General features: G+C 33.4%; 1 protein-coding gene across 4 annotated transcripts in view; it reads left to right on the top strand.

Annotated features, from left to right (window-relative positions):
* Positions 1-24,238, top strand: part of THSD7B (thrombospondin type 1 domain containing 7B) — an 802,394-nt gene that overhangs the window by 273,744 nt on the left and 504,412 nt on the right. For all 4 annotated transcript variants that reach the window (XM_074335732.1, XM_074335728.1, XM_019752567.2 and 1 more), the window contains one exon: positions 21,386-21,634. In XM_074335732.1, the coding sequence (XP_074191833.1) occupies positions 21,386-21,634 (249 nt within the window). The remainder of the gene's footprint in view (positions 1-21,385; positions 21,635-24,238) is intronic.

Below are 24,238 nucleotides of genomic sequence, written 5' to 3' on the forward strand. Positions count from 1 at the left end.
GAATAACATCCCATTGTATGGCTATACCGCAGTATTTATCCATTCACCTATTGAAAGACATCTTGGTTGCTTCCAAGTTTTGGCTATTGTATAATCAACCTGCTATAAATATTCATGTGCAAGTTTTTTATGTGGACATGTTTTCAGCTCATTGGAGAAAATACCAATGGGCACAATTCATGGATATTATGGTAAACATACATTTTGTTTTGTAAGAAATTGTCAAACTGTATTCCAAAATGACTGTATTATTTTTCATTCCCAGCAGCAATGAATGAGAGTTCTGACTGTTTTTCATCCTGGCCAGATTTGGTGTTCTCAGTGTTTTGGGTTTTAGCCATTATAATAGGTGTTTAGTGGTATCTTGTATTAATTTGCAATTCCTTAATGATGTATGATGTTCAGCATTTTTTCAAATCCTTATTTGATATATATATATATATCTCCCTTGGTGAGGTGTCTGCTTAGATCTTTTTACCTATTTATTAAGTTATTTTTTTCTTATTGTTCAGTTTTGAGACATTTTTTTTTTGGTGTGTATTTTGGATACCAGTCCTCTATCAGATATGCATATGTGTCTTGAAAATATCTTCTTCCAGTTTGCTGTGACCTGTCTTTTCATTCTCTTAACAATATCTTTCACGGAGAAGAAGGATTTCTTTTTTTCTTTTCTTTATTTTTAGTACTGTGTTGACTGTTCTGGGTCTTTTGCCTTTCTATATAAACTTCAGACTCATTTATTCCATATCCAGAAAAAAATTTTTGTAATGTATAGATCAATTTTGGAAGAATTAACGTCTTGATAAATTTAATCTTCCTACTTATGTACATGGAAGATCTCTCCATTTATTTAAATTTTCTTTGATTTGTTTCATCATTTTTGTACTTTTCTCATATAGATCTTGTACATATTTTGTTAGATTGATAATTAAGTATTTCACATATTTTTGGTGTTAATGTAAATATATTGTTTTTAAATTTAAATCCTAAGTTTTTATTGCTGATATTCAAGAAAGCAATTGAGTTTTGTGTAATCTTTTTATAATTGCTTATTAGTTGTAGGAGGCTTTTGTTGTTGTTATTGTTGTTTTGTTGATTCTTTAGGATTATGTAATCAAGTACATCATTTGCAAACAAAGACAGTTATGTTTCCTCCTTTCCAATCTGTAGTCCTTTTATTTCCCTTTCTTGTCTTATTGAATTGTCTAGGACTTGCACTGTGATATAATATAGGAGTGGTGAGAAGAGTCATCCTTGCCTTGTTCCTGATCTTAGCAGGAAGGCATCTGGTTTCTCTCCAGATGTTACCTGTAGGGTTTTTTGTTTGTTTGTTTGTTTTGTAGCTGTTCTTCATCCAGTTGAAGAAATTCCCCTCTATTTCTAGTTTGCTGATAATTTTTATCATGCATACGTGTTAGTTTTTGTGAAGTGTTTTTTTGGATGTACAGATAGGATTATATGATTTTTCTTCTTTAGTCTGTTGGTATGGTAGATTGCATTAATTGGCTTTCAAATGATGAACCAGCTTTGCATACCTGGAATAAGTCAGACTTGCTTATGATGTATTTTTCTTTTTATGTATTGTTGGATATTATTTGCTAATATTTTATTGATAATTTTTGCATGTTCATGAGAGATATCAGTCTCAGTTTTCCTTTCTTATAATCTCTTTGTCCAGTTTTGATATTAGGGTAATACTAGCTTCATAGAATGAATTGAGAAGTATATCCTCCACTTTGATTTTCTGAAAAAAAATTGTATAGAGAATTGAAACATTTTTTTTCCTTGAATATTTGGTAGAATTCCACAGTGACCCATCTGGTCCTGGTGCTTTATTTTTTGACAAGTTGTTAATTGTTGATTCAATTTCTTTAATAAATACAGACCTGTTCAGATAATAGATTTCTCCTTATGTGAGTTTTAGCAGATTGTCTCTATTAAGGAATTGGTTCATTCACCTAAGTTATCAAATATATGGGCATAGACTTATTTAGAATGTTCTATTATTATGCTTTCAATGTCAGCGGGACCATTAGTGATGACCCCTCTTTCATTACTGATATTAGTACTTTGTATCTTCTCTCTTTTTTTTCTTAGTTAACCTATCCAGAGGTTTATCAACTTTTTAAAGAACCAGCTTTTGATTTCAGTTATTTTTTCTACTTATTTTCTGTTTCCAATATTATAGATTTCAACTTTAATTTTCATTATTTTTTTTATTCTGCTTACTTTGGATTTAATTTGCTCTTCTTTTTGTAGTTTTCTAAGGTGGAAGATTAGGTTATTGATTTTAGATATTTATTTATTTATTTTTTTACTATGTGAATTCAGTGCCACAAATTTCCCTCTTGGAACTGCTTTCATCGCATTCCATAAATTTTAATTTTGGTTTAGTTCAAAATATTGTTTAATTTCTCTTGAGATTTTTCCTGTGGCCCATATATTATTTAAAAGTGTGTTGTTTAGACTCCAAATATTTGGGGGTTTGCTAGCCATCTTTCTGTTATTGACTTGTAGTTTAATTCCATTGTGTCCTAAGAGCATACTTTGTATGATTTTTGTTCTTTTAGATTGTTAAATTGTGTTTCATGGCCCAGAAATGTGATCTGTCTTGGTGAACATTCTGTGTAAGCTCGAGAAGAATGTGTATTTTGCTATTGTCAGATGAAGTATTCTATAAATGTCAATTATATCTACTTGATTAATGGTGCTGTTTAGTTCAACTATGTCCTTACTGATTTTCTGCCTGTTGGATCTGTCCAGTAGTAAGAGAGGGGTGTTGAACTCCAGCTATAAGAGTAGATTTATCTATTCTTCTTTGCAGTTCTACAAGTTATTAGACACCTACATATGAAGGATTGTGTATCTTTTTGGAGAACTGACCATTTATTGTTATGTAATGCCTCTCTTTATCCCTGATGATTTTGTTTGCTCTCAAATCTGCTTTGTCTGAAATTAATATAGCTACTCCAGCTTTCTTTTGATTACTGTTATCATGGTATATCTTTCTCTATCTGTGCCTTTATATTTAGTGTTTCTTGTAGATAACATAAAGTTGGATCTTGTTTATTTATCCACTCTGACAGTCTCAGTTCCTTAATGGATATATTTATATCATTAGCATTTAAAATGATTATTGATATAATTGGATTTTAATATCTTTGACATTTATTATTCTTCTCTATTTATTAACTTTGTTTCATTTATTGACTTCCATTTTTTATCTTTTTTTATTTCAATTGAACATTCTATATAATGTCATTTTGACTCCTCTTTTAGCATATCAATTATACTATTTTAAATTTTTTTTCAGTGGTTGCCTTAGATTTTGTAATGTAAATTTACAACTAATCCAAGTCTATTGTCAAATAACACTCTACTAGTTTGCGTATATTAGGTTGGTGCAAAAGTAAATGCGGTTTAAAAGGTTAGAAATCATTGTAAAAACCGCAATAACTTTTGCACCAACCTAATAGTCCAAGTAGCTTATAGCAGAATATTTCCAGTCCCTATTTCCCATCCCTTATAATATTGTTGATATTAATTTCACTTATCTGAAACCTATAATTACTAAATACATTTTTATTATAATTTTGAACAAATTATTATCTATAGATCAATTATGAAAAAATAAAATATTTTATTTTACCTTCTTTATTTCTTTTCCAACAAACAGTGCTTTTGTATTTATGTAGATCCAAGTTACTGACATATATATATATATATATATATATATATATATATATTTAATTTTCTTTTCTCTGAAGAACTTCTTTTAACATGTCTTACATGGTAGGTTTACTGGTGTCAAATTCCCTCAATATTTGCTTGAGAAAGTCTTTATTTCTCCACTTTTATTTTATTTTTCTAAATTTTTATTAAATTCATTGGGGTGACATTGATTAGTAAAATTATATAGGTTTAAAGTGTTCAATTCTATAACACATCATCTATATATCACATTGTGTGTTCACCACCCAAAGTCAATTCTCCTTCCATCACCATATATTTGACCCCCTTTACCCTCTTCTACCACCTCCCTCCCCGTTACCCTCTGGTAACCACTAAACTGTTGTCTGTGTCTATGAGATTTTGTTTGTTTATTTGTTTTGTTCATTTGTTGCTTTCATTTTCATATCCCACATAAGTGAAATCATTTAGTTCTTGACTTTTTCTTTCTGACTTATTTTGCTTAGCAGGATAATCTCAGGATTCATCCACGTTGTCAGAAATGGCATTAATTCAATATTTCATCTTTTCTTATGGCATACAATATTCTATTGTATGTATGCACCACGTATTCTCTATCTAATCATCTATGGAAGAATACTTCAGTTGTTTCCATGCCTTGGCTACCATGAATATTGCTACAGTGAACATAGGGGTACATATATTTTTATAGATAAATGTTTTCATTTTGGGTGGCTAGCTACCCAGAAGAGGGATTGGTAGGTTGTATTGTAATTTTATTCTTAATTTTTTGAGGAAACTCCATACTGTTTTCTATCCACTTTATATATATATATATATATATATATATATATATATATATATATATATATATATATATATGATTATATATATATTTAATTTTTAAAAATTTTAAAAGATAACTTCACTGGAATTTCAGTTGGGTTTTTTCCCCCTAAACACTTCTTTCTATTTGCTTAAATGGTTTCTGAAAAGAAATCTGTTGTAATTCTTTCTCCTTTATAGATAAGGTGTTTTTTCACCCTTTACTCTTCTGCCCATCTTCTTTTAAGGTTTTCTTTTTCTCTGATTTCCCACAGTTTGAATATGATATGCCCAGGTGTAGATTTATATTTTGAAATTTATCCTGTCCTTGGTGTTCCCTGAACTTTCTTGGTCTGTGGTTTCGTTGTCTGTCATTCATTTTGGGAAAATCTCACTCATAATTACTTCAAACATTTCTTTTGTTCCTTTCTCTTTTTCATTTTCTTTTGATATTCTCATTACATGGATGCTGTATCATTTGTAATTGTCCTATAGTGCTTGGATATTCTATTATGTCTTTATGTCTTTTTTATTTTTTCAATCTTTACATTTCAGTTTGGGAAGTTTCTATTGACAATTTTTCAAACTCAGTGATTCTTTGCCTCTTTCTAGTCTATCAAAGAGCTAATCAAAGGGCATTCTTCATTTTGGTTTTAGTGGTTTTGATTTCTATTATTTCCTTTTGATTCTTTTATAGAACTTCCATTTTGCTACTCATGAGACCCATCTTTGGTTGCATATTGTCTATTTTTTTTTTTTTTTTTTACATCAGAGACTTCAACATATTAATCACGGTTGTTTTACATTCCCAGTGTGATAATAGCAACATTTCTGCTATATCTTACTGTGAATTTGAGTCTTGCTCTGTCTGTTCAAATTATGTGCCTTGTCTTTTTGTAAGACTGGTGTTCTTTTGTTAAAAGCCAGACATGATATATTGGGTAAAAGTAACTGAGATAAATAGGTTTTTTAGTGTGAGTTTTGTGTTTATCTGGCAAGGGGGTAGGCTGTGTTTGCCATAGCTCTTGGTTAAAGACTGAAATATTAATATTCCTCTGGTGTCCTTTATTTTATTTTCCCCTTTCTTTCTTTTGCTTTTTTCCCTTCCTTCTTTATTGTCTTTGGGTTTCCTTAGAGAATTCTTTTTCAACAAGGTCTGGGACATGCAGTTCTTTCTCTTTTAATTCCTTCTTATTATGCTGGGGTCTTCTTGCTAATATGCTAAGTTTTGAGGAGAAGAGAAGTATTTTATAGTACTCTGATCAGGTCTTAATCTTTTATTGAACCTGTGCCCCTGGGATATGGCCTTCAGCTATACTTCTCAGTCCTTCCTCTCCACTTAAGTAATACCTGAAGGCTAGGGAAGTCTGGAATTGGTTATTCTCCTTCCCTCAAGTCAGTTAGGCTATGGTAAAATCCCAGTTGGTGAGGTTTTGGTAAAATAGTTTGAGGGCAGGCTTTTTCAAGAAGAATTTTCTGGGTATATTTCAAAATGGTTCATTTTCCCTTTCCCCTGCTGGAAGCATGAGGAGGGTTTTCCCTTCACTATGAGTACATGGTAGGACTTCTGGAGGTGATACTCATGAAAATGTGGGACCTCTACTAGGATTAGCCACCCCTCTCACCCCAGGGTTTTTAACTAAAAAGCTTGTCTACACTGAACCTCCAGCAATTTGTCAATCACGGTTTAAGTTTTCCTATTCTGGTACTAGTTCCAGTGGTAGTTTCTTGTCCTGGGCATCTCCTCCAACCATTTGTCATTCTCTGCCTCTGCCTATTGTCTCTCCAATTTTGAGGACAGCCATCTGCCCCGTGATTACAATTTTCTAAGAGATCGAAGGAAAGTTGTTGATTTTTCTGTTGGTTCAGCCTTTTTTTACTGTTGCTGTAAGGACAGAAATGATGCCTTCTTAGCTGCTTAGATGCAAAATGGAAACCAGAAGTCACCGTGTTTTGCTTTGAGTTCTAGGCAGCATATTGAACCCAAACAACTAATTTTTTTTTTTGATATTATGTCATGAAATCTATACTATTCATTTCATTTAGTCATCGAAGCTTTATGAAATTACTCACATACTCTCAGGAAATGATGTTACTATGAAAATATGGTGTTCAGTGGGGACATTTCTATTTCTCTGCCTTCCTCTGCAATAAACAGAAACATTAGCCTTCACAGCTGTGAGGTTGTGGTGTTGCCACAGTTGTCTCATTTCACTCCAACACAATGAACTAGTTAGGCATAGTCCATAAAGAGTTTTGCTAAAAAGGCTCAAATCCATCTCTGAAAAGTACACATTTTTCTTTTTGTGGATCTAATGCATTTAAGAAAACACCGTTCTTTTTGTGTCTGTTGACTTCTAGGATGAACTTTAAGTTTCCCTTAATTATTGAAAATTGTCCTAAAGCTTAGATTCCTTTTACTCTGTACTTGTATCTGCCTTTAGATCACTTTTCTTTCAGTGGACTTTGTTGAGACTGTAGGAACAAGTAACATTTTGTTTTCTCTCTTTTGATTGTGACAATGGCTGGTTTTCATATCATTTAGAATAGAAGGACCTTCTCTTTATTCTGTAATACAAGCCCCTGCCCGTGCCTTGCTGGAGAGTCACCTTATCGGAAACCACAGATGTTTAATTAATGGCCTTTACTAGCTCTTCCATTGATTAGTGTAACTTTTGATAATCATCTCAAGGAATTTTCTCTTCACAGTTAGATTTACAATGTGGTAGGCAGTTGTATTACACTGAGGGCCACTCTGTTCCCTAATCATTGATTTGCCTATTGGGTTTAAAGATATTTGTTTTTAATTGTCTCATTACATATCGTGTTTTATCTCTTATTTTGATACGAGTTTCTCTGAGAATCCATTATTACATTTTAAAATAGCTGTCCTAAAGCCTTTTCATCATTCTTTCTCAGATATCAGTGATACTGTTATTGAATTTTTATAATACCTTAACTTAATGAAATGAAGTTGTCTTCCACATTTTCTAAGATGAATTCATGAACTTAATTGCAGACCTCATATATTTAGTTGTTTTATTCACCCTGTTTTTGTTTGTCCTTGAAGTGCCTTTTTAAAAAATTAAGTTTATTGGGGTGACAATGGTTAGTAAAATTACATAGATTTCAAGTGTACAATTCTGTAATACATCATGTATATATCACATTGTGTTTTCACCACACACTTTTTTTGTTGTTTTTAAAGTAGAAGTAGATCTGAGTTATGAAATCTGAGCTGTGGACTAGGCAGTCTGTTTACAAGTAGGGAAGTGGTTCATATTTATTTGAGTGAATACAATTCAGATGAATGGATTTTACTTTTAATATAGAGGAACATTTGATGTGGGCAATCTTTTAAGAGCTGTGAACATTTGGTACTACATGTGAAACATACCTTGAATTCTCAGGCTACTATAGTGATTTCTCCTGAAAGGAGTTTCTGAAGGATAATAAATTTTAAGACTATAAAATAAACATCATTGCTAAAGCTCAAATATTATTCTTATTTTATTTGTTTGTTTTTTATCTCTACCACCAAAGTAGATTTGGAAAGAAATTTTCTATTCCTATCCCTCCCAAAATATAAACAAATGCAGACCCCAAACAAAAAAGTTCTTTTCATAATTCAGTTTTTGAAAGGGAATATTTTGTTGCTTCTGTTGTATTGGTAGTGGGAATTCTTTTCCCTCTCTTTTTTTTTCAGTTTTCTCTAAGCTTTAGATTTTTATTTTCCCCTTCTCATCTTTATTGATTTATTTAAAAAACAACAACAAACATATTGAACATTAGCATGTTTCCAGAAGTCAAAAGGATACATAAAGTTAGATTCAGAGAAGTGTTAACTCCCTCCTAAATACCTTCATTCTGTGTCTTCTACCCCCTATAGGTAATGCACATTATTTGTTTTCCAGTTTATTTTCTCTGCGTTTATTTATATTTTCTCATTTCACTTGTTTTTTTCTTACACAAAGGGTTGTACTCTGTATAATCTCATTTGCATTATTTTTCACTTATTATTTCCTGGAAATTGATCTTTATCGGTTATTAAAGATCTTTCTCTTCTTTTTATGTACAGCTGCCCAGTACTTCATTGAGTGTGTATACCACAGCTTATTTGAACAAATTCATATGCTTGGACATATAGGTAGTTTATAATATTTTGCAATTACAAATAATTCCTCAGTGAATAACCTCTTGCTTATATATTTTGATGTTGTTGCATGTGTATCTTCAGGATAAATTCCTGAAGTGTGATTGCTGGGTAAATGATAATGCACACCAATTTTGTTAAATATTGCCAAATTCTCCTTCATGGGACTGACACCATCTTGCATTCCCATCAAAAAATTTACGAAGAGTATTCTGTCAAGCTTTTGAATTTTTTGCCAACCTGGAATGTGAGAAATATTATCCTAATAGAGTTTTAATTTCCATTTCTCTTATACATGTGAATTTGAACATTTATCCATATATTTAAGGGACATATTTATAGATCATTTTGTGAATTGTCTGTTTAACTTATTTGCCTATATTTCTTCAGGAAGTTTTGTCTTTTCTCTCATTTTCATATCTTTGTAGTTAGGGTTATTAACCTTGTATCTGTCGTATATGTTCTCGTCTTGTCTCTTAGTTGGCAATTTGTTTTGACTTTGCTTGTGGGGAGTTTTTTAATGCAAAAATTGTCTTACAATTCTGTTATTGTCACATATATTATCCTGTCTGTCTGTCTGTCTATCTATCTAGCTAGCTATCTGGAATTTTAATCACATTAGAAGGCCTTTCCCACACCCAGTTTAAATGTATCTACAGTTTCTCCTAGCATGCATAATTTTATTTTTCACATTTGAATCTTTGGTCAGCTTGTGCTGTATTCTTGTATATGGTGATTGTACATATGTCACATTTTCTTTAGCCATTTCTCAGTGGACACTTAAGTTGTTTTCATGTCTTGGCTGTTATAAATAATGCTACAATGAACATGGGTGTACAAATATACTTTTTAATTAGTGCTTTTATTTTCTTTGTATAAGTACCCAGAAGTGGAATTACTGTATTATAAGGTAATTTTATTTTTAACTTTTTGAGGAACCCCCATACTGTTGTCAATAGTGGCTGCACCATTTTACATTCCCACCAACATTGCATGAGGGTCCCCTTTTCTCCACATCCTTGCCAACACTTGTTGTTTGTTGTCTTTTTGATCATAGCCATTCTAACAAGTGTGAGGTGATATCTCAGTGTGTTTTTGACTTGTATTTCCCAGATGTTTAGCGATATTAAGCACCTTTCCAGGTACCTCCTGGCCATCTGTATATCTTCTTTGGAAAAATGTCTGTTCAGATACTCGGTCAACTTTTTAATCAGATTGCTTTTATTTTTGCTATTGAGTTTCATGAGTTCTTTTTATATTTTGGATATTAACCCCTTATTGAATATATGCTTTGAAAATATTTTTTCCCGTTCGGAAAGTTGCCTTTTCATTTTGTTGATGATTTCCTTTGTTGTGCATAGGCTTTTTACTTTGATGTAGTCCCATTTGTTTATTTTCGCGCTTGTTGCCTTTGCTTTTGGTGTCACTTCCAAAAAAAATCATTGCCAAGATGGAGGCCAAGGAGCTGACTGCCTATGTTTTCATCTAGGGGTTTCACAGTTTAAAGTCTTACGTTCAAACCTTTAATCCATTTTGAGTTGATTTATGTGTACAGTATAAGATAGTGGTCCAGTTTCATTCTTTTGCATGTGGCTGTCCAGTTTTCCCACCACCATTCACTGAAGAGACTGTCCTTTTCCCATTGTATATTCTCGGCTCTTTTATTGTAAATAAATGGACTATATGTCCACAGATTCATTTCTGGGCTCTCTATTCTGTTTCTTTAATCCATGTGTATATTTTTATGTCAGTACCACACAGTTTTAATTATTATAGCTTTGTAGTATAGTTTGAAATCAGGGAGTCTGATGACTCCAGCTTTGTTCTTTCTCAAGATTACTTTGGCTACTTGGGGTCTCTTGTGGTTCCCTACATACGTTATGATTATTTGTTCTATTTCTGTGAAAATTGTCACTGGAATTTTGATAGGGTTTGTGTTGAATTTGTAGAATATTTTTGGTAGTATGTAATTAATTTATCTTTATTCATATTGACATACATGCATAGGATTATCAGTTTTCCTCTGATCACTGCTTTAAATAGATCCCATAGATTCTGAACATGTAGTATTTTTATTATCATTATTTTATTTAAAAAATTCTATAAATTATTTTCATATTTCCCGTTTTACACAAGATTTGTTTGATGCAAGATAGTTTAATTTCCAGATAAGGACTTTTGGTTTTTTTGTTGTTGTTTTATTTTTAATTTTTAGTTTTATTGCACTGTAAGCAGATATTATAGTTTGTAATAGTTTTACTTTATAGAACCTATGGATGATTTCTTTGTGTTATAATCTATAACCAATCTTTATGAATATTCTTTGCTCACTTAAGAAAAAAAACATTTTCCATTGTTGGTTTCTAACTTTATCTATTACTATATGTGTCATCATTTTAAAATGACCTCCATTTATTACCATATTCTTATTCTACTTTCCCATTTTTTCTCTGCCTTATCCTTTTATCCATTAGGTGAATTATTTCTACTACTCAGAACATGTAATGTTTATATGTTATACTTCTACCCATGACTTCATCCTCATTGTAGTCTTAGCTTTACAGTATATATATATATATATATATATATATATATAAAATGCTTAAGTTAGGTCCTTTTGCCAAATCTTTCCAAATTGTCTTTGGTTGGGTAAAACTCAAATTTCAGTGGGTTCCTCTGGAAAAATCACAATTTACAGTATTTCCTGAATTTGGCAGATCGAAAACTATTTGAATAACAGCTTAGCAGGGTATAACATTCTTGGTTCACTTTTTCTCTTCACTTTTATTGAATATTTCTACTCTACTGCAGCTTTGATTTATATGTTGTTTTTGACAAGTCTGTTGCCAGTTAATTTTTTGGTCTTTGGAAGTTATTTAATCTTTTTGTCTGAAAACCTGATTATTTATCTTTAAAGTCTATTAGTTTTACTAGAATGTGTCTTGCAGTTGATTATTCTGGGCCAGATTTCTGTGGTATTGGGTGAGTCCTTTCAATGTATTTATTTGGATCTTTTATTTTTGGAAAAAAAAAAAAATTAAGGATAACATTGTAAACATTATTTTGTTCCAGTGTATTCATTTCCCCCCACATCACCCCTAAGACATCTAATATATGTATGTTGGACCACCCTGCCTATTTTCCACTTCATCTACTTTCTCTGGCCCATTTTACCTCATTATCTCATCTAATTTCTCCTTGTTTTTTTCTTTCCTTACTTTCCCTCAGTGCTCTATATTATGTTTTATTTGAATTTGTTCTTTTTTGGGTGTCATGTAATTTGGTATTTATTTTTGAAGTGATTTTTTTTTTTTCCTTCTATTTTCTTCCTGAGTCCAATCCTCATTTTATTTGTTCCTTTTTTCCCCATTGTGGTCTTAGTTTTTGTATTTGAGATTCAATGTAGATTTTAAAAAATATATACCTCCAAATGTTTATGTGAGGATTTTTATTGCAGTTTTGTGTGTTCTAATACAGTATTTTTCTGCTTTGTTCCTGGTTGTTTGGAGGAGACTTCTTACCAGCAGAAAATCTTTTACATTTTCTGAGTTTTCATTGTAGTTTTGAATGGATGTAGTCTGTTTTATTTCTGTTTCTATTTATTTCTTGAACAGTTCCTATTTCAAGAATATCCTTTTCTGTCAGTTCTGCCCTCTTTTGTGAGATTTCATTTGTAGATGTTGCTGGTAGTGGTGGTGAGGAAAGATTGGTGTGCCTTGTTTCACCTTTGTTTCTGCGGGGTCCTGAATTTCCCCTCACTATTTCCTTCTTTCCATTTGCTGCCTCCTTTCTAAGGACCACCAGCCATTCTTTCTATATAGAAGTGTCCTTCAGAGGCATAGTTGTACAAAACTTCCCTTTCCAGCCCTGCACACGTTCAGCCTCTTCCCTGTATTTGTGCTGTGAACTACCAACTTCTGACCTGCATTCAATATTTTGAAGTTATTGGTGAGCTTTCTTGTTCTGGAAATGATTTGTCTATATTTCATCTAAGTCTTTTCCTTCTTTGTAGTCTTTTTTATGGCATCTCTTACATACCCAGTAAGTTGCATCTGTAGGTGGTCAGTGGGTAATCTGATAGAATTGTTTTCTGCTAACATGTGATTTGAAGGTGTGTGTATATGTGTGTGTGTGCCTGTATCTGTGTATATGTTCTTTGTCTCCAGTAGTAGTGGTGAACACAAAGGTAGTTAATGTGTTTCATTCGTTCTTCTTGTTGATAGTGTTTGGAGGTAGTAGTGGGAGGACAAGTTCAGGGTGTAGCAGCTGCCATTGTTTTCCAAACCTGGAAGTCAAGGTAGGCTTTTTTCTTCTCAATGTAACTTTCAGGTCTTATAAATTTGAGCCTCTAATAAGAACTCTCACATGGATGAACTGTAAACAGAATTTTGGCTTAAAAGACAGAGGAATTTAATTTCAATTTTGGCCATTCTACATGTATTTCCTGTGAGCCTATCAGAAAACCACATAACTTTTTTTAGTACGTATCAGTTTACCTCTCTGTAAAATGAGGGTAGTGGCTAAGACCTTGAGATGGTTGTTGATATTGCTTTCATCTCTAACCATTTACACACACACATTCACCAATATGTAGCTACATATCATTCTTAGTACTTTAAGAAGTTTGGAGAAGATAAAATCCATTTTATTCTGAGACTTGCAGTGCATTTTAAATCTCTGCTGAACATGTCTTCTAGTAACAGGAAATAATCACAATACTAAAAACATTTCATTTTGATATAATATCACTCTCAAGAATATTCCTTCTCAAGGATTTACTACCTCAGTATATCTGTGTGCTTATCTCATACCTATAGAATAATCTCTCTGTCCCACAGAAGCAACTGAACAGCATATTTAAAATATAATTTCATGTTGCTATTTTAGCTTTAGTGCATGATTTTAAGTTTATTAACTATTAAAAAGTTTAAAATGGTATAAATCAAAGTAAGAAATTAAGAGGCATTTTAATAGCTCAGTTTTATGTTATTGAGAATTAGAAAGAAAAATGTTATATATCTCAAGCAGTGCCCCCCCCCCCCCAGGTATAAATTCTAATCTAACATAAACATTATTTTTGTCACACAAGACATAAAATTAGTTCAGGTTAATATGTCTAATCAAGGAGGTTAGAGAGAAAAGGAAACTCATAATCTTCCAGCTAAAATTTCACAGGAAGCCTTGATATTTTATTTTAGTAATTTAAAATTATTTCTTACGTTTTCGAAATTGTCTTCCAGACAATGTTTAAAATACTCTACTTATTCAAATGTCTTTACCTGCTGAATCTTATATTGTAGTAAGCAGCTCACTTTTTAGTCTAGTCTCTAAAGCAGCCAGATATTTCACATAAACCTTGGTATGTGCATTTTTTTTTTCTTTTTCAGGTTATTATTCTTATATTTTTAAAAAAGCTATTCCTATTTGTTTGACTGGTGGCAGAAAAATGCCACCTGTTTGGAATAAAAATTATTTTAAAAAAATAACATATATTTTATCTAATTTCTCAAACCTATTCTTTTTAAGGCTATCTCAGTTCTGGTTCATTTCTCTTCATTTCTCCATTCACGTTTTATTCCCTGGTGTTATTTTCATGATTTCATCTTGCAATCATTCTCTAAATTACAATACGTAAGCTCCAGAAGCAACTGTTCACTTGTTATTATGCTATAATTTGTGTAAATTGCTACCATATGGATAGCAGTGTTTTTGCTAATAATTGGAATAACTGTGCTTTCGGATGGCCCACTGTTTTCTTAAGGTTTCTAAAGCACTTTTTTAGTTAGTTGCACTTTCACTTCTATAAAAATAGCTCTTTATACTGTAAAACCTATATTGGAAGTATGAAATTCTTTAAACAAATATTACATGATTAAAAATAAGATTAATAGAAATGAAAATACTTTCACAATTCAATACTTTAGTCATACATTCTTAATTACTTTGGCTAGTTTTTTTTTTTTTCTTTCTTTTTTCTTTGTCTGAAGGATACAGTTAGCACTTTAGGAATATGTTAATTTATAGAGTAGATTATTATGTGAGTTTAGCAAATACTTTTTTTTTGTCAAATAACTTTACAGGTTAAATAAGGCAAATTGAACCTAACCATTCATTACTGGTATATTTTGAAACCCCACTTAAATAACAGTAAAGAAATCTAAAAATTGATAAACTCTTATGGGCAAATATAATGATATAAAAGCTAAAATGAAATGTCACCAGATTTGGGGAGCTGGGAAGCAGATGGATGAGTAGTAATTTACTTAGCAGAGAGGAAAATGCTGGAAGCTCCCCTTTAGTTGGAATATCTGCAAGAGCAAAACAGTTTACATGGCACAGGTGGAGTCGACACAAAGCTACGGTTTATCGCTTTTAGCCCCCTCCATAGCACACAGAAAGATATTTCACTGTCTTTTTTGCAGTTATATAGGAGACATTTGACTGAAATCTGACCAATGAAACATGGATAATTGTAATGTAAGCCACTTCTAGACTAAAATCATAAATCATTTTGGGCCATCCTCCCACTCTGCCTTTCTTTTCTAATGGTGAACTTGAAGACCACATATTCTAGATGATGAATCTAAAAGACAGGTACAAACTGGATCCTTAAGTCTTCAGGTAGAGGAGTCCCTTCTAGTAGAGCTGAATAACCGGCATCAAACTGTATGTGAAAGGAAAATAGACACTTATTTTGTTAAACCAATGAGACTTGAGGCTTTATATGTTCCTGCAGTGTAGCCTATTTTGTTCCGACTAACACAAGATTCTTGGAAGGCTGAAGAATCATAGGCAGTAAATAACTCTGGGGACAAATGTGTTTAATGTGCCTTAAATGTGTTCCCTCACCTACAGAACATAGTGTAAATGTGAAGCAGCATCCTGTGAAAACACAGATTCAATGGAAATCCATACGTAGTTTGTGAGAGTGCCCTGACAGCTTTCTGTCTCCCATCAGCTTTCATAAAGCCAACAGCCAGGCCTATCGACATAACACAAGAGATAGGAGGATTCCTGTCTTGGAAAAAAGCTGAGCTAAAGAGTAAAGACCAGTGTAGACCAATATACATTGGAGGGTTCCCAATAAAATGGTCTGAGTTCTGAACAATCAGTCAACAGTAATGCTCACTATTTGATGAGCCCACCTATAATCAAAGAGCTTCCAATACGTGCTTGTGGGACCTCATTCTAATCCATAAGAGCAAAGGATCACTAAAGTGGAAAAAAAAAAGTTACAATTAATACGATTAAAGACATGAAGTAAAATATTTAATTCATGAAATAAAAACAATATATTAAAAAGGAGTGAGTAGGAAATAAGAAAGTACTAAAAAGTTTAAAGATAATGTTGAGAAAATCTCTTTGAAAGAAAACAAAACAAAAACAAAACAAACGCCGAACATAGAAAAAACACTATCAGACTTCTGTAGGTTAAACAAGAAAGATAAATGTATGCAATGTTGGTGTTTCCAAAATAAAATGTCCTATAAAACACCATGCATGAAAAAATCTATTTCAAATTAATTGATCTAAATATGAAATCAGAAATTTTAAAAGTTTTCTAGAAGAAACATATGGGAGCATAACTTTATGGTGTTGAGATAGTGTAAAAATCTTAAATGTGGCATACAAAGCACAAACTATAAAGGGAAAGACTGAACAACAACAACAAAATATGTAGCACTATAAACAGAATTAAAAGTAAAATTATAGGAAAAGATATTTGTAACACAAACAAACAACAGGTTATTATATAGAATGTATCTATGTGTCTATATATTTATCATCATATATAAATTCTTCTTAGCTTCAATCAGGAAAAGAGTAGTCCAATAGAAAAAATTGATATATTAGTTTCCCATTGATTTTTGTAATATGACTAAACAAACTAAGAGGCTTAAAACAATACAAATGTATTGTTTTATAGCTCTGGAGGTCACTGGCCTACAAGTTAAGAAATCTTGAAATGGGGATATTATTTTGTGTTTTGTTTTCCCTTGGAGATTCCTTGCATTTTCCAATTTCTAGCAGCTTCCTGCCACATTGGCTCATGGCCTTACATTATTCCAACCTGTGATCCTGTTATCACATGTCCTTTTGTGTCTCTGGCCTTTTTGCCTCTTTCTTATAGGGAACTTTGTAATTACATTGTTCCAGGATAATCTCTACTTTTTAAAATTCTTAACAATCACCTCTGCAAATCTTTTTTCGCATGTAAGGTAACATATTCCCAGCTCAAAGGATTAAGATGTGGACATCTTTGGGGGGCCATTAGTCAGGCAACCATAATGGCCCAACAGTAGGAAGGGTCAACTCATATAATAGGAAATTGGAATAGTTACTAAAGATGTGAGAAGAATATAAAGCTCAGTGGTAATCTGAAAAACCAAAGGTACTTTCTCAACATTTTGGAAAAACTAAGTCTCAAGTCTGATAATACCAAGAGTTTTGAACATGAAGGAAAGGAGAAAGTTTACAATATCTAGTACATTTGATTACATGGATATTGTCCAACTCCAGGCAAAACTACTAGAGAAAATCTCTCACACATGTGTAACAAGTAGACACATGTGAAAAGAGTTTCAATACATAATCCTGTGGAATTCCAAGAAATTAACCACTGCCAAATAGTGCACTAATGGGAGAATGAATAAATATACATTAGAATATGAGCACTAATAAAAATGAATGACCAATATCTGCATTTATCAACATGGATATATCTAGAAGTCATAATATTAAGTGAGAAAAATAATTTCCAGAGTAATATGTATAATATGTAAAACAAAATTTAAGCAAAAGTTTTAAAAACATGCTAGACAATGGATGCTACATGCTATTTATGAATATATGCATATTCAGTTAAAATATAAAAATGTGGTGGAGAATACCTAATACAAATCAATTTCAGGACAGTGGCTGTGTCTGGGGATGAGATGGACTGTGACTGAAGAAGAACACAGGGGATTTCACCAAAATGTGTAGTTTTTTATTAATGAAATCTGAAGCAAATATTGGCCTTTGCTAATAAAAAATAAGAGTGATTATTTTATTCTTTTTTTTCAGAATATTTGAGATATTTAATATTAAAGTGGTAACTGAGGTGTTAATAAAATGAGGCTATGTTTCTGGTGATTTTTATATTATAGGAGTTTCTGTCCTTAATTTGTAAGTAAAGAGATTTCTTTACGTTTCCAGAAGTAAGAATTACTAATTTTTAATTTTATAGATTTCCTTTACAGTTCAATACTTGTGAAACAATTCATAAATGACAACATACTCCGTAAATGTCAAGGAGGTATAATTAACATAGCATCTTGATTTTAAAGAGACAAATCATCAGTATATGTTTGTTTTATTAAAAAGGCACATCACCGTCTCTGAAAAGATGTATTCCCATTTCTGGGTGTAGACAAGAATCTTTGTTATGGGCTTTGGTTTACAAGATGATTTTACTTACACTAAAAATCACCACAGCTCTGGGGGGTGAGCGGATCACATTTTTTTTTTTTTTTTTTTTTGTCTTTTTTCCTGCAGCAATGAAACTAAACAGCCAGGACACTAAGATCATGCTAATGTATTGTGATGCAAAATCCAGGACACAGACCTTCACCATTTAAGATCCCAATATTCCTGTAAAATGAAATCTCACTGATCAAATTAGACCAGGGCCCTGTGATTTATGGTTATTATTATTTTTTTAAACCAATGAGGCAGGTTAATGACAATAACATTAAAAATAAGTAAATACGTAATCAATGGAACACATCCCCTTTCTAATCCCTAGAATTAGGAGCCCTTTTCAAAAACACAAGAACCCTTGATTAATCCCTGCAACTCCATGCAAATACTTGTACTGTTAGAGCCTTATTATCCATTCTACTGGTCTAATAGGGAAAGTCAGTTCAGGGAAGATAAGCAACAGAATGAAAGCTGGTAAATGGGAAGAAACAAACCACCATTTCAATTGTAGACAGAGAACTGCATAGTATTGGACCTTCTTTATGAAGGAAAGAAGGAAGTCCATCTTGGAAATTGTAACTTTTGTTACATACGCAAATTGAAAAACTTTATAAAATTTCTGTATTAGCTTGTTAGGGCTGTTTTAACAAAATACTACAGATTGGAGGGTTAAACAACAGAAATTATTTTTCTCTGTTCTGGAGGCTGGAGAGTCCGAGATCAGGTGTGTCAGCAGGATTGGTTTCTCCCGAGCCTCTTTTCTTGACTTGTAGGTAGTTAGCTACTCTCTGTGTCTTCACATGGTCTTCCCTCTGTGTGTCTATGTCCTAATCTCTTCTTATGAGGACACCAGTCATATTGCATTAGGACCCACTCTGGTGACCTCATTTTAACTGAATTACCTCTTTAAAGACTATCTTCAAATACAGACATATTTGGAGGTACTGGGGGCTAGGACTTCAACATATGAATTTGGGAGCACACAAGTCAGCCAATAACAAGTTTCTGAAACTCAAAACCTAGAAACTCCTTGTTGATGAACAATTTCCCATTGTTCTACTACAACAGAAAGAGGTGTCCCTGTCCCCCTACTGCCACATGGTACGTTCTACGTCAGGCAGGACACTTTTAAGAGAGATTCTTCTAGTGTCTTCCTCCCAAGTCCAAGAATGTCACACTGAAGTTAGTAATGGTAATGAAGTACACATTGCCTTTTCATTTTGAAGGGAATAGCATGATCTGAATAGACCAAAAATAAAATATTGGACCAAGAGTGTATCTCATATCATTGTGAGTTTTGAAAGCCATGCTAACTCTCCACAGCTTCACGAAGGATATTAATATGGAAATCTCACTGTAATTTACTCACAAATATGGCCAAGTATGAGCATATTTTATTCTCCCTGCATACCTCCTTCTACAATCCATTTCTCTGTTAGTGGCTCCCTTATCTACATATTTTCCCAAGTCAGAAACTTGGAAACATTATAATATTTCTCTCTTTTTAGACACATACAGAGCAACTGTTACCAAATCTTGTCTAGATCCCATTATTCCACAATATTCCATAGGCCCAATTTTTGTAAGTCAGTATTTGAGCATTGACTCTTTCTTTGATTTATATTCCTGTCAAAATTATCCTCTTCTTTCCCCAAAGTAATGACTACCTTTGATTGACTAAGGGAAAGGCTAACACAAAGAAAGTGAAAAAAAGAAAAGAATGCCAATTAATGTTTGAAATATTATCTTCCTATATGAGTCTAACTGAATTTCCTCCATTTAAAATTATTTAATACTCAATTAAATCCAAATTCCTTAGCCCCTGATACACAGCCTTTCCAGAACTGTTTTTGAACAACCCACACTCCCAATGTCTATCCATTTTCCTCTTTACACTTTATGCTTCATAACTTGAAAAATTTATGACAATGGACAAATTGGCTTTTCCTTTCCCCCAGTGGAATGCTTGTAAGTGATTAAGCACCAGTCCTCAGTGGTCAGAGGTCAGGATCTTGATTCATAGCATTTGCTGATATCTGTAGTGTAAATACTCCCACCATGGCCAATTTAAATGACTTACATGAAGTCAACTGGCTTGCAAACTTCCTGAACATTTAACAATTGGTTCTTGTGAAACAATATATCCAACGTTAGCATACCACTGGTTCCCATCTCCACAAAGTGTTATATCGTCTTCAAATATGCTATTTTCTTAAAATACTCTTTCTGTGCCTGAGAAACTCCTATTAATCTTTTAAAATACAGCTTTGGTGTCCTCTCATAGAACCCCCACCTCCACGCCTGCCTTCCCAGGTGGTCCGTCGCTGCCTCATCAGTGTTTATCCTCATAATAAACACTTTTATGTTGAGTGCCTCACATTATCATATTATTTTATCTTTTCGTGCCTTTATCTTGTTCCCAATTGGATTGTTAGTACTTGATAGCACCTGAATTTTGCAGATGAGGAAATTGATGCTTACAGCCTAACAGTATGGGGAAACATAACATTACATTGGTTTATTTTTCAATAGCCCAGGATTTAAAAGAATGGATAGATGAATACTCTAAAGCAGGGGTGTCCAAAGCGGCCCATGGGCCAACTGGGGCCCGCAATCCATTTTTTATTGGCCTGCAGCAAATTCCAAAAATATATTTAGTTTACTTAAATAAACCAGGTGAGACAATAATACTTCACCTCGGGTGAGTGGCCGGGCTGTTTGTGTATTTTACCGCATATGGCCTTTGGTGAAAAACATTGAAAAAAGTTTGGGCACCCCTGCTCTAAAGCTTACATTTACCTATGTTGGACCTTAGACAAATGATTTAGCCTTCCTGGGCCGAGGTTTTCTCACCTGCAAATGGAGATAATAACATGTGAGATGGTGATGAGAAAGTACCTGTGAAGTGCAGCACAGGGGTTGACACGTAAGGACCAGTCAGTAAATGGTAACTGTAGGCTGTATCATAGGTGACAGCACACTGGAAGAGCCTCCATTATAAGGTCTACTCACCTTAGATACATCTTGCTAGAGTGAAATTTCACAGTTTCAGATGAGATAGGACATAGATTTTTTAAAAATGCACATCCTCCAATATTTTATCATGATGCCTCCAACGTTTTTTGATAAATCCTCAAATCTGGATGCTTATACTAGATTTGATTTTATTATTATTTTTTTAAATTGTAGGCACGCATAGTGTTGGTTGCATCCATTTAATCTGTGGCCTACTGGTTTCTGCTTGTGTTCCTTTAGCCTTTGTAAGCAAGACTCCTTCCCTCTGACTGTGCAGTCCTGCATCATGCCGAAAGACTGTGAGACCACCGAGTGGTCCTCCTGGAGTCCCTGCTCCAAGACGTGTCGTTCAGGGAGCCTCTCACCAGGATTTAGAAGCAGGAGCCGGAATGTAAAGCACGTTGCTATTGGAGGTGGAAAGGTGTGCCCTGAACTTCTGGAGAAGGAGGCCTGCATTGTTGAAGGAGAACTTTTGCAGCTGTGTCCCAGGTACTGTGTGTTCCGTGATGTGAGTATTTAGTGCTATATATAGCCTCATTTTGTGTGATATAGGGATATTAACAATGACTACAGTAGCCATGATTCATATTTGTTGAGTCTTTCCTCAGTCCAGAGTTTCATACTGGGCAGGATAGCACATTAAGTTGAGAACATGGGCTTTGGTATTGATTCCCTTGGCTCCATTCCTATTTCTGTGAGTTTTTGATCATGGGAATTTTGGCAAGTGATTTAATTCTGGTGTCTTACTTTATGCATCTACTAGCAGTGCTTACTTCATCCTTACCTGACACATAATAAATGTTTGATAATGTTATTTATCTTATTATATGTTATATCTAATACTTTTAACAGCCTAAGAAATCATTCATAGCATCTTCATTTTGTGAGGACATTACTACTCAGAGAGGTTAAATAATCCCTGAGCTTACACAGCTAATGAGGGGCAGCATCCCATTTCCTATGCAGTTCTACCTCCAAATCTAACTGCCACTTGGTAACATTTCTATTCCAGAATCCCCTGGGAGTCAGAGAATGTTGGACAGAGGGTTATCATAGATTGGTAGCTAGTATATTTTAACATCTTGATATTGATAATATTTTTTTTTCTGGCTATATAGCTCTTGATCAAGGCCTCCAGTATATTTTCCTTTCTGTTGTCTCACAATGGGCCCAGTCTGATAATGACAGAAGTCACTTGGGGCTGGTTGTTCAGAAGTCTGTTGGGGGTGGATTTGTGTTAATTCTTGCTGGACAACTGCCCTGAACTATATCTGTTAAATCTGTAGCTATTTTAGATACACATTTTCTATTGTTTCTAAGATATGAGAATGATTTTCCTTGCAAGAAATGAAATGAAGCAAACAGAAAGCTTCTTGTAGAAATGAATCATCTGGGGACATGGGGATGGTAGTGGATTAAACACCTAACAGGTATTCCTGATGGAGCCGGCTATTCCTTAAACCTGAAATGATGTATATATTGGGTGCTGGAGGGGGATAAAGGGGCAAGTTTGTCTTGTCAGATTCTTAGCCACTCATTTCCTCCTCTTCACCATTGAAATCAGCATAGATTCAACATACTCCTTACATACTGATTGCTCATTTTTTTACTAAGATAACACCTTAGATTCTTATTATTCCTTACCTGAAAATCAGAGAATGTAGTTGGGGTTCAAGATCCTTTACAGATTAAGATGTTGTCTCACAGAATTTTCCCGCATTGTGTTGAGTATGTGTCCAATCCTTTGAAACACTAATTTTGAGTCAACGAATGGGATCGGAAACAGCATAAACCCTGGGATCTCTGTCCCCTTTGAACTTGGTTAGACCTATATTAGAATTGCCTCTCCATCTCTTATTAGCTGTGTGTCGTTGGACAAGCTGTATAATTTCTCTAAGACATCTCCCTCTTCGATAAAATATTTCTAATCATACTGGCTGTGTTGAAGGTTGGAAAGCTACAGACCAGATATGTGAAATGTCAGTGCCAGTACTCAGCAGGTAGGAGACACTACAAGAATGGCAATCTTTGTTGTATTTGCAGGTATCCTCATTTCCTCCAGGAAGACAATCCCTCCTTTCCTTGTAAGGCATGCTACAGTAATTCAGTGGGGTACAAACTTATTTCTTCTGAGTAATTGGAAATCTTTTATTTTTCCCCTATGGAGGCAAGATTCAGAAAGGTTTTCAATAGTAAGATTCTAGGAATAGAATCTGTGTTTCATAATGACCTTGACATTGGTTCCTTTTCTCTTCATTCCTTTCACGGAATGCAAGTGACTTTATCCAGATATTTTGAACATTTTGCTGATTTATAGATATCCCTTCATTTTTTCCTTCTTTTGTTAATAACTATCACGATTCTGTTGGAAGTCAGTGTGGTTCCTTCTTGATGCTGCTGAAAAAGTTCATTTTTATCTACATTTGTTAAATAATGACAACCTTTTACTGAGGACCTATGGATGACCAAAAACTTTATCAGAAAGTTAATAAAGATTATTTAGAATCACATAGTTTATCATCCAAAGGGACACTTTTGAGAGTAAAAGGTATATAAATTGGTAATGTTCAGATTCAAATTGAGGTCCATTTGGCTCGAAGTCACTGTTCTTTTCATTAATCAGACTGACTCTCATGATAGTCACACACCAAGATAAGTGTGTATATATCATATACGTGTATTCATATATATATTTTTTTCCAACAAAATGATGTGGACTAGCAATCATTCATAGCATATCCAAAATGAATTTCTGTATTGATCTTTACTTGATTAAACCTTAACATCTGAAAACAGAGGCTGAAACATTTCATTAGAGATGAACCTGGCCTTCTTGTTCTGCTATTCGTCGATGTTACTGAACTTGACATTTAAAAAACAAACAAACAAAAAAAACACACCTTTTTAAGTAATGAATTTGCAGGAAATTGGAGCCTTAGAAAATTCACTGCATACTAACCAGTGTTTGCTAGGGAGAACGGTGTGTTAATTAATGATTCCACTTGGTTGTGAAAAGGAGAGTGCATAAATAACAACAGAATTAACATTGGCTGACATTCTTATTTGTCTGAAATCTGAGCTGTGGCCTCTTCC

The sequence above is a fragment of the Rhinolophus sinicus genome, linkage group LG01 (genome assembly GCF_036562045.2).
Source record: "Rhinolophus sinicus isolate RSC01 linkage group LG01, ASM3656204v1, whole genome shotgun sequence".
NCBI classification, from domain to species: domain Eukaryota; kingdom Metazoa; phylum Chordata; class Mammalia; order Chiroptera; family Rhinolophidae; genus Rhinolophus; species Rhinolophus sinicus.